The sequence below is a fragment of the Corylus avellana genome, chromosome 11 (genome assembly GCF_965113065.1).
Source record: "Corylus avellana chromosome 11, dhCorAvel1.hap1.2, whole genome shotgun sequence".
Lineage (NCBI taxonomy): Eukaryota > Viridiplantae > Streptophyta > Magnoliopsida > Fagales > Betulaceae > Corylus > Corylus avellana.
In genome coordinates, this window is record NC_142500.1 from 16,497,275 (window position 1) to 16,508,608 (window position 11,334).

The 11,334-nt window shown below is 35.4% G+C and overlaps 1 protein-coding gene across 4 annotated transcripts; it reads left to right on the forward strand.

The window, feature by feature from the left end:
- Positions 1–1,396: 1,396 nt before the first annotated feature.
- Positions 1,397–10,254, forward strand: LOC132165593 (ARM-repeat/Tetratricopeptide repeat (TPR)-like protein). 4 transcript variants are annotated; one of them, XM_088511984.1, is made up of 5 exons: positions 1,399–1,492; positions 1,677–1,747; positions 5,142–6,193; positions 7,971–8,844; positions 9,818–10,254. In XM_088511984.1, the coding sequence occupies exons 3-5, from the start codon at positions 5,225–5,227 to the stop codon at positions 9,862–9,864; spliced, it is 1,890 nt and encodes a 629-aa protein (XP_088368110.1). In that variant the 5' UTR covers positions 1,399–1,492; positions 1,677–1,747; positions 5,142–5,224; the 3' UTR covers positions 9,865–10,254. The 4 variants fall into 4 exon arrangements, with proteins under 4 accessions (XP_088368111.1, XP_088368110.1, XP_088368112.1 ...); XM_088511985.1 differs by lacking the exon at positions 1,677–1,747 and having other exon boundaries at positions 1,397–1,492; XM_088511986.1 differs by lacking the exon at positions 1,399–1,492 and having other exon boundaries at positions 1,503–1,747; positions 9,794–10,254.
- Positions 10,255–11,334: the final 1,080 nt, after the last annotated feature.

The window sequence follows — 11,334 nt, forward strand, 5'->3', positions numbered from 1 at the left end:
AACTCGCCAGAAATAGAGACCAGTAGAGCTTATAGAGAAGACACCGAACAACCGTAAAAGGAGAGAAGAAAAGATTTAGATATAGAATTTTCTTCATCTTGAAGTTCTTCTTGGTATTGTCTATAAGAAAAGAGAGAAATGACACATATAGCCTTGTTTGGCAGAAGACTTCACAAATTCCAATTTTTTATTATTATTATTTTTTTAAACTCAACTTTTTGTCTTTTTTTTTAAAAAACTTTTATATACAAAAAATTCAAAATTTCTACTTACTTTAAATCACATCAATCACCTCTAAACCAAAACTCACTATAAATGCCATGGGTCCCTTTTTTTTTTTTTTTTTTTTTGGAATTTTTTATTCTATGATCTGAAACGATATTTTTGTTATTTTACTTCGCTTGCATTGCATATGATCTATTTTTCTGTTGAATTTAACAATTTTTTAAAATTTGGATAACAAGGGAAATTATGTAGTAGTTTAAAGGGGCAATTATGGTTTCAGCTAAAAGATTTGCTATGAAAAGGGCAATTTTAGAAAATAGGATAATTTTAACATTTTCTTGTAACTTTTGGAGGTGGTGTTTATCTATGTATTTTGCTTGTGTTTAATATTTTTCAATTCTATTAGAGCATTCCTAATAGAAGAGCTAAATGTTACTTTTATCTAAAATGACTATTAAAATGTTTAAAAAATCCCGTACATTGGATTAGCCAAAAGAAAATAAAAAATAGATATTTGATTGGAAGAGCTAAAAAAAAAGCTAAATATAGCAGCACTTTTCAAGGGAGCTATTTTATATTTCATTGTTTCTCTCACTTATTTTCTCTATTTCCAAAATCTTTTCTTACTTTTTCACTGCATGTTATATTTTTTCCAAAACTTTACCCATTTTTTCTCTCACATGTTCTATTTTTTTCTCAAAACTTTTATTGCTTTTAATAATATTTTAATAGAATAGATAAAAATATAGCTAATCGGATATTGAGACATTTAAAAATAGCTTAAAAAACTAGATAAAAGTGAGTTCTGAAAAACCATTTTATATAAAAATATGACTTCCCTATTAGGAATGCTCTTATAAATCATATAAAAATCTGTTATGATTACGAGTTTATTATATTATTTCGTAAGAGTGTTGAGCTAGAATCTCGTTTGGACTCAACGTTGAATTATTATGATAATAGAAATTATATAATCACATATTTTCAATTTAACATCTTATTTTCACAAAAACCACGATTTTGAAATCCGTTCATCCCCCCCTTCTTGGCTCAAAAATGGGGAAAAAAGAAAGAAAGGAGTGCCCAATCGAGCGTGAGACGCAGCGCGTGGGGGAGTGGATATGTTCTTTTCGGGAAAATTAAAAATGAAATACATGGTTTGGCATTCCATTAAAACAGTGTATATTTTCTTTCATAGCAGGATCTTCTCCGCTGTCGCCTGTCAGAATCAAAACCCAAAGACACAAAACACCGTTTCATGTAACATGTAAGCTCCACCACTTCTGCCCACTCTCTCTTTCTCTCTCTCTCTCTCTCTCTCTTTGTGCTCTTAATTCCATTTCGATTCGGCAATATATGAATCAAAGTCACAGAAAAGCAAAAATATTCTACTTTGGAGCAACAGAAAAGAAGATACACAAAAGCTTTAGCTTTCTTTTTTGTTTTTTCAGTTTGGCCAAGGAATTCTTTTAGTTCATTCTTCTACTTCTTGTTGTTTCTGAAAGAACCGGTTTCGTCCGAGGTATCTTCTTTTTAGTTTCACAACTGTCTCTGTTTTTCTTTTGTTTTCGGTTTCACATGTGATTTTTCTACTTGGTGTAACTGTTCACGTCTGAGATTGTTTACTTTTTAATTTTTTTTTTTGGGGTCTAAGGGTTTGTGGGTTGAATTTTTTTATGTGGGATTTAGGTATTTTTGGGTTTTGGATCTTATTAAGAACTTTTTTTTTGTTTTTTTGGCCTTGAGTAAAGGTTTATCCTTTAGATCTAATTGATGTTGAAATGTAGCTATAGTACTGTTTGTTTGGGCTAGAGTGATCACCTCTGTTTTCTTAGATTTTTGTTGTTTTTGAATGCCCTGCTGTCATATATTTGCTGTAAATTATTTGAAAGTTTTAGTGACATTTTCATTATTGATTTGAGTAGCTGATGATATCTTTATTTTATATCAATTAATTTTGTTCTCTGTTTTGTCGCCCAAGATGCGGTTGCGTCAGCATTTTGACAATTTGGGCTTTTGGATATATAAAATTTCTGAACTTGTTTGCACTGCATGCATATTGAATTACTCAGTGTTTTCTGTGCCATATTTGGGTTTGATGTGATGTTGTATACGAGTTGTTCGTCTCTATGAATTCAAGTATGATGATGTAACTTTTGCTAAGGTTTGTATGGTTAATTAGTTATTTAATTATATCAGTCAATCTCAAAATAGTGAAAATGTGAATCAATTGGACCGGATGATTCTCTTCCCCTATAGCCTGCAAGTTAGAGAACTATTAGTGTTAGAAAATGTGTAGTGAAGCTTATATGCATATGTAAAGTGACCCCAAATAGAACTAGAATTGTTCCGATAACGTATGAAAGTAAACTGTAAAAGGGACTCGAGAAGAAATTAAGTAACGATTAGGGAAGAGAAAAACCTTAGTTGCCCCAAAGAAAACATAGAATAATTGTGAAAGACTGAAATTTGATCAACGGCAACCTCCCTCTCTTCAACAAATAAAGCCCCTTCGACAAATAAGAAAACCTATTGAATTTCCTTCACTCGGGTATTTTAGTTCCACTACACTAAGACGAGAAAAGTCGGGATTTGTGGCCTACCCCACATTTGCCTTCTATGCGCTACGAGCATCGACAAAGATCTCCGACAAATCCAACCCACCAACCTCCTTTCCATTGTCTTGACAATACCATTCCATATGGTGGTGGACTTGTAAGGTGATGAGAGTGCTAGCAAATTTTGGAAGCTCCATGCCGCTCATCCCAACCGCAATATTCTCAAACTAGAACAAGATTGTGATACGGGTTCTCAAAAACTGGATTCTGAATCGTCATCATCAATATCGTGATGCATATCCAAGTTTTGTGCCGCCAAGAGCTGGGTTAACTTTGCAACTTGTCTCTGCAAGTTTTCAATCATCACATCTTATAGACTATGTTCATGGTAGAAAACTTCCTCATTTGGCACTTGTCCATGCCGAGTACGATTACCAACCAGGAAAACTGATAAAAAAATCACCTCAAGAAGATGCTAAGCTCTGATACCAACAGACACCGAACATAACTAGAATTGTTTTGACGGTGTATGAAAGTAAACATAAACTAAGATTGAAGGCTGTAAAGGGGACTCAAGAAGAGAGAAAATAACGATTAGAGAAAAGAAAAACTCTAATTGCCCCAAAGAAAACAGAAAATAACTCTGAAAGATTGAGATTTGATTAATACTTCAAAACTGAATTAAAAAAATAATACAGACCATATGCCTTTATATAGGCTAAGCTTTGAGTGCTCTTTAAGCAAAATACTTGTAGAAAAAGATAAAAAGATAAAAATACAAAAATAACCTTGAAACTTGGAGACAAAGTAAAATACTTGAAGACAAAGCAAAAAATATTATTCCGAAAACAATCCTCAAAACTTATGCTTCATTCTTGTCGTTCTTGTATTCATCTTCTCTATCAAGATATTCCAGCACCATTAATTTGGTATCTGACAACTCGGATGATGATTCTCTTCTCCTACATTATAAAGTGGTGCATATGTATACATCTAGAAAATCAAGCAATTATATAGAATGAATATCATTTGGATAAGAGCATGTTAGGGAATGTTTTTTTTTTTTGATAAGTAATGATGCATTAAAAGAGCGCAGAGGGGTGCAACCCTAGTACACAAAGAGTATACAAGAGAGCGACTAAGAAGGGGAGAAAGAAGGAGAGAACATAAAAGGAAAATCAGGAAAATTGATCACTATGGATGCAAGCCAGCCTGCAGTTCAAGTAAAGAGCGTGTACAAAAAAAAAAAGAACAAGATCCTCTAGGTTCCTCGACAAATCCTCAAAACATTTAGCATTTCTTTCCTTCCAAAGGCACCATAAAAGATAAAGGAGAACCATCTTTCACACCATAGCGCTACGGGATTTTCCGCCCAACCACCAGCTAGCGAACATCTCCTTGACGCTTCTAGGTATAACCCAACACTTGTTGAAATGAGAGAAGATAACAGCCCACGAAGTGCGCGCAACCCCACAATGAAGAAAGAGATGATCCATAGACTCCTCTTCCGATTCACACATACAACATTGATTAATCACAACAATACTTCTCTTCCGAACATTATCCAAGGTAAGAGATTTCCCAAGGGCGGCCGACCAAGCAAAAAACGCCACTCTCGAAGGAGCCTTAGTGCACCAAATACTTTTCCAAGGGAAATGGTTGGGCTCTTTAAGGGCAAGCTTCCTATAAAAAGAGCGAACCTCAAACTTCCCTTTTCTAGAAGGATCCGATCCTCCCCTTCACCACGCATCGAGAGCGAATACAACAGTGAGAAAAAGGAGGCTAAGACCATCTCCTCCCAATCATGAATTCTACGAGTGAAGGTAACATTTCAATGTACCATACCATTTAAATTCTCCCTGATATCCACAATGGAAGCATCCTTATTACTAGCAATATTGAAGAGACCGGGAAAAGCATCCTTGAGGGGCATCTCACCGCACCAAACATCCTCCCAAAATTTGACTTTTGACCCCAACCTAGGATCAAATCTAATGTGACAGTGAAACGACCTTCAACTCTTACAAATGTGTTTCCATAACCTTACCCCATGCGAACCATGAGGAACTTTAGGAAAATTTATCTGTGTTTTTTCCTAATACAGTCTAGAATAAGTTGGTAAAAGTAATGTTTATTTCAAGCTTGTGTGAATGGATCATGAGTTATTGGTTACATGTGATAATAGCGACTAATGTGTGTTTAATGAGTATTATACTTGTTAAGTTCTTTTGTAGAATCCACAATCCTTGTTTCAATGTCTGGAATACGTTTTCTTAGCTTACTGTTGTTGCAGGTTTATTTATTTGGTTGGCCTCTGATATTCTGCCTGACGCTAACCCAATATGAATTTATATGCAGAATTGAAGTATTTATTCAGTTTAGCTACTCAATGAGCAATTAATTTGTGAGCTCTATGAATATCGAGTAGTTAGTTACTGAGCATGGACAAAGTATCATCAGACTGTCCGTATCCAGGATGCTTCTTCTGTGTTATGAAGGAAGGGAATCCGAGTAAGCGCAGAGCAAGTATACTGAAATTTTTTAGAGAACTTCCTTCACAGGATGATGATGGTCAGGTTCTCCCGATCAGTGGCCTTTGGAACACTGCCATGGCACATCCAAATGATCCGGAGTTCATTGAGTTGGGAATATTTGAGTGCATGGCTGCACTCATATGGAAAGGCCTAAAAAATCGCCGCTGGCTTTCTCATGACCAAAACATATATATTCCTTATTATGCAGCTCATATTATTGGATCCTACACCATGAATATGGAAGAATTTGCAGAAAGCGCTGTTCATGCTGGAGTGATCCCTCCGTTAGTTGAACTTCTGAGAGGGAGGTTAACTTGGGTTGAACAAAGAGTAGCAGTACGAGCTTTAGGACACTTGGCTACTTATTCCAACACTTTTTCTGCTGTAGCAAGTCATGGTGAGATTCTTGAGCTTTCCATTCAACTAGCGATGAGTTCCCTAGAAATAGTTTACTCCCATTTTTACCAGTATGTCGATAGAAGGCTAAGCTATCATTGTGATCTGCTTACACGTGGCATGGGTGGTGTTGAAATGGAGTCAAGGAAGGCAGAGGAATGGGCTAGTCAGTTACAGTGCTGGTCCCTTCAGCTCATTAATTGCTTTGCTTTTAAACCTGAGTTTCTTCCTACAATATGCAAACCTGAATTCTTAATGAAGCTACCTGGGATGTGGGGTGGACTTGTTAATGAAAACTCACCTGCTGGTATTGGTTTATTAAGAACAATATGCCATCATAAGCTGGGTAGGGGACCTGTTGCTAGCTGTTCTGGAATCATTGAAGCATTGTGCAATATTGCTCGATCATCAGATGATTGGCAATATATGGCTATCGATTGTCTTCTTTGGTTGCTTCAAGACCCAAGTACATGCCATAAGGTATAGATATTTCACATTCTGCTGACCTGAATTTGCATCCAATTTTAATATTTCAGTTATAAATGTGAATTGCTCCAGCAAATCCAAATGGCACATTAGTTTAATTAAGTCCTTTTAAAGATTGTCAATGTTGAATATTAGCTTTGCTTTTGTCCTCATATTCTTAATATGCATTCTCATAAATTTTTTATGAAGAAATTATTGTACTAAAGCTTTATATTAACTTCAATTATGCTCGTTCATTATGTTTAATATGTCACTTATGATGTTTGAGTTCAGTTTTCATCATAGATGGTTTAAACCTGTAATAATAGGAGATAGAAAGCATTTTGAAAGGCCTCAAATTTTTTTTTAAATGATTTATGTATTCTGTTATTCTTTTTTCACTGCATAAAATGACTGTTTCTCTTTGAATGCCCTTCATATGTCGGAGCCTATTACTTCATCAAGTGAATGTGGAATAGGTCACTTCTATTGTTGTGCTAGGTATTCTTAGCCTGAATTGTTTGAGCAGACCCATCTTTAGTCCTTATCTATGGTATGGCGTCTTTCTTTGGAGAATCACCATCATCTAATATAGTTTTGTTCATGTATTTATTTAGTAACTAGTTCAAGGTACGACTAAATCTTACTGCAACCCACATCTCAATTTAGGCTTTTGAAAGATATGTATTGTGTTGAAGATAGTATATTATACCTAAAAGCATTACTATTCTCATGTTATAGATGAACTGTGCTTACTGGATTAAATGCACAGATCTTCTCTGTCTTATTAATAAATAAACACCACTAGTACATGTCATCTTCTTTATGTATATTGAATTTGAAAGTTAGAACTAACAGGTCTACTCAAATTGCAGTTAAAATTTTAACTGTAAAAGTATGTTTGACCACCTGCTTTGGTATCTTAGGATAAATTGTTAGCTGTAAGAGCACTTGGATTCAATTCAAACACAAAAACTTGTTCTAATTATTTCAGAGACAAGCATTCTCGTGGTTGAGAGCAGGTCATATTGGCTTGACTATCACAAAGTTGTATAGTAATTTTGTTGATTATCTTTTTAGTTTATGGTACATCACTTAAATGCGTTATATAATCTGCATATTGAATATTGACGGAGTGCTAACGGTAATGCTAACTTTTGGATTGCATCATTTTCAAGTAAGGCAACATTTTGGAGATTGCCATCATCCAATCTTGTATCTTGAAAAATTGAAGACTGTGCTTCAATGTACAGATGTGCACAGTTGATGGTTGCATGTCACCTGCTTTAGACTTTGTGTTACTCTCTTGCCATAATCAGGGATCCCAAATGGCAAGCCTGCAGTAAACTTTGCCATATCATAAACTCCTTTTTCAGTTTAATTCTATTAAATTGATGGTTTTTCTTGGAGAAATGTAATATCAGAATACTTTCACCCTGTGATTTTATCCTGGGACTAATTTTGGTAATGTGATGTGAAGTTTTCTATACATCAAATGCTGTATGCAAAAATGCACTCCACATTGTTAGGACTTTGTTTCTTCTGAATGTAATATAGTTATACTCAGCATTGCCTTTTCCCTATTTCATTGGTTAATTTTTGGGACGACAAAGGGTTTTTTGAGATTAATTTCACATTTTTACAGTTTGAAGCGTCATCTTCTGGAGATGTGATTAAGAGAGACCAAGATAGAACAACTTTTTAGGAAGAAAGCAACGTACTTCTAATTTTTTGGTGTTTGAAATATAGGCTCTGCTAGTACCTACTTAATGATTCCCAATTTGTTTTTCAGGTGATTGACAAGGCAGTACCAGCACTTGTGGACCTTGCAGAGATATCAGCTCTAGGTGATCACAAGAAGCTTGGTGATTCCATTGTAAATGTTCTTCAGGAATGCATTCAATCACAAGGGAGTGGACGTAACTCTGTCAGCAACCGCACAAAAGAACAGATTGAGGAACTACTTAACTCTAGGCAGAGATTGAAGTGGGAAAAGAGTATGCCAAAAGAGGATCTCCACATTAAACAGGCAGCAGCACTAGTGGTGAAGCTTGAAGGAAATTCCCTGTTTTCATCAGGAAATATATCTGGAGCTGCATCAAAGTACTCAGAAGCACTGGCATTATGTCCAATGAGATCCAAAAAAGAGAGAGTGGTTTTGTACAGTAATCGTGCCCAGTGTCATCTTCTGTTGCAACAACCCTTGGCTGCCATAAGTGATGCTACACGTGCTCTCTGTCTTCACAACCCTCTTAACCGTCATGCCAAAAGCCTGTGGAGGAGAGCTCAGGCATATGACATGCTGGGATTAGCTAAGGAGAGCTTGTTAGATGCAATTCTGTTCATAAATGAGTGCTCTCAGTCAAATGACCCTGATCTTTCATTGAGGCAGAATAAGGTTCCTGACTATGCTGAACGATTAGTGAAGAAGCAGATGCGTGCAGCTTGGTTATTTAGGGAGGCAGCTATCAAACTTGGGGGTGTCCACTGTGATGGTGATGCTGGTGACATCTATGGCCATGAGACTGATGATTCTGAGTGGGAGACTGCTAGTGAAAGTGATATAGGAAATGATGGAAGGGATGAGATGGGTGATGATGATGATGACAGTGAATGGAAGAATGAGGATGAGAGAAAAGATAAATATGATAAACCCTCGATTAAAGGTATTGTTCTAGATTCCTACAATGGGTGAATGTATGTACTTGGTGTTTCCAATCTTTGAAAATGCTTAGGCAAACGGCCTGCTTGTGGATATTCCACAATCTAGTTTGCCCCACCTATTATGATCTGAACTGACCACTGTAAATGAAATTAACCATCTGATGAATCAAATCTTTGTATGGTCAAAGGTAAATTTCATGTGAAGCTCTGGAAGATTTAAATTCAATTTCTTTCTGACAACTGATTATTGTCAGAAAACAGGAAAAAAAAAAGAAGTTGTATAGGTTTGTTGGTTTTCTCAATGGAATTATTACTAGACAGTAATCTGATTATAATGCTTGAATTATGTAGCAAAATTATATATAATAAGATAATCCATTTTCCTTTCTGACACTTATAGAGTTTAAATATTTTAATTTTTTTTTTTGAGGAGAAGTTCTGGAAAAAAGAACGCTTTGCAAAGTCAAGCATCCACACTATCCTATAATTGTATCCTACACGTGTCAATTTTTCCAGTCTAATGTTTTGGCCACACACATTAATTGCGTGATTGGTTGTCAATGTTGTATAAATACCTTTTTGTGAAATGTAAACATTGAAATTGAATTGACTTTTTGGTGGTTAGATGTTTCAATCTAAGCAGGTTTGCATTTATTCATGCTAACTGAAAGTAGATAGGATAATTATTCATCTTGACTATATACTAAATTGGATCAGGACAACTATCTACCTTTGTATATATATGTAATTGAAATTTAATATTGTGACAGTAATCTCTATTGCAATTTTTTTACCAGTCATTTTGTGGGGATGCAGTGTCCATTATCTTTTTTCTTTACCTTTATGCTCTTTTTTTGTATTTCTTTTCAGTTTGATGTTTTACATGAGAAGTTTTTTATTCTGTGCATGTTTTGTTCTTTTTACATCTCTCTGTTGAACTCCTTAATACAGTGTTGGAACCTTGATATGGAACAGACATAAAGCATGGATACAACTTGCAGCTTGCAGAGGATGAACCATAAAGTGGGCCACCATCCCATGGAAACACTTATTGTCACAGAACAAGGCCATGGATTTAGCAGCTTTGGGTAAAGTGATTCCATGTTCAGCTGGGTGAAGAGATTTCGGCTGCCACCTCGATACAGTAGTGATCGTGTCTTCTGTCCCATATCAAGCAGGTTGGAAAGGAATCTGCTTTTGGTCATTGTGTTTGACAGTTAAAACATTGCTTTGTCTTTCTTCTTCATTGTTATAATTTTTTTTTACCAATTTTTCATGTTAAATTCAACTGTAGAAAAATGATAAGATTTTTGAGAGTGATTTAAGAGGATTGTATATATGAAACCTTGGGGGCTTATTATTGACTTTGAACTACAGCTTTCTGTGTTTGAATGATAAGTATGATTTTCATTTGCCACGTTCTTACTAGGGTGGTTTTTAATCATATCCAGTCACATTATTGGGCATATTGATGCCAACAATACTGTTATTAAACACGTTACTTATTCTGTTGTCTGGTTGCTCCTGCATTTACTTGGATTAATGTCGCTGCAACCTACTTGGTGGTCATTGTGATTGAGACTCTGTACTTTTTGCTTTTCCAGGAGTGCCTGCATTTATACATTATAATCATAATTTTTTAAAAGAATATGTCAATATGAACAGTGACAAAACGATATAATATTATGACTTTTGGCTAGGAATATGGGAACTGCCATGTGTATCCTTTTAACACGAGAAATGATAAAAATTATTTTTCCTCTTATCTTTTACTCATCTCTGTATAGTAAATGAGAAAATTTATTATTGAATTTGTGTGAGATTCACGTGATTTTACAAATTCTATTAAATTTTATAAAAGAAATGGTTGAAAAATGGTTAGAAGAATTATGTGTATCACTCTTTTAACACCATCGCTAGCATTTGCCACACTATACATAATTTTTTACCGTCAAGAAGTCTATCGGAGAGTTGGGAGTCGGTAAGGAAAGACTCTCGTAGAAGATTTGCCGGCGGAGAGCTGAGCTAGAGCAAAGACAAGCGGGGTGTGGTTGTCCTACATATTAATTAGTGAGAGTATTTTACAAGGGTTGTAAGTTTACTTTGCCCGAAAAATACAGGTTTTTAAAGTGATGTAGAATTGGTTTGAAGTACTGCAGAATTGGTCAAGTCACAACCTTAACTTCCTCTGTAGCCTGCTCTGTTTTGTTGCTATTGTTGGTATTTGAACTGTACAATATTTGAACCTACTACATTATGGAGATGAGCTTCGATCACAGTCCACTATCTAAGCCATTGCTAGTCTGAAACCTTCTAGTTTACAACATGTGGGTTATATGCGTTGAAGAGGAGGCAAAACTCTTTCCTCCACTAGTAACTCATTAAGAGAGGAAGTGATTTCTTACATAAAAGTATGTTTGAGATTGTGTTGGAGAACATAAAGAGTGCTTTTAGTACCCAAAAAGTTGTGTCAAACAAAAATTTGACGTGCT

What these genes read in the sequence shown, in the direction of transcription:
- LOC132165593 (XM_088511985.1), top strand. Translation starts at nt 5,225, where the DNA reads ATGGACAAAGTATCATCAGACTGTCCGTATCCAGGATGCTTCTTCTGT. An exon ending in ACCCAAGTACATGCCATAAG is followed by an intron (nt 6,194 to 7,970) that starts GTATAGATATTT and finishes TTTGTTTTTCAG; the next exon opens with GTGATTGACAAGGCAGTACC. An exon ending in TGATAAACCCTCGATTAAAG is followed by an intron (nt 8,845 to 9,817) that starts GTATTGTTCTAG and finishes GATATGGAACAG; the next exon opens with ACATAAAGCATGGATACAAC.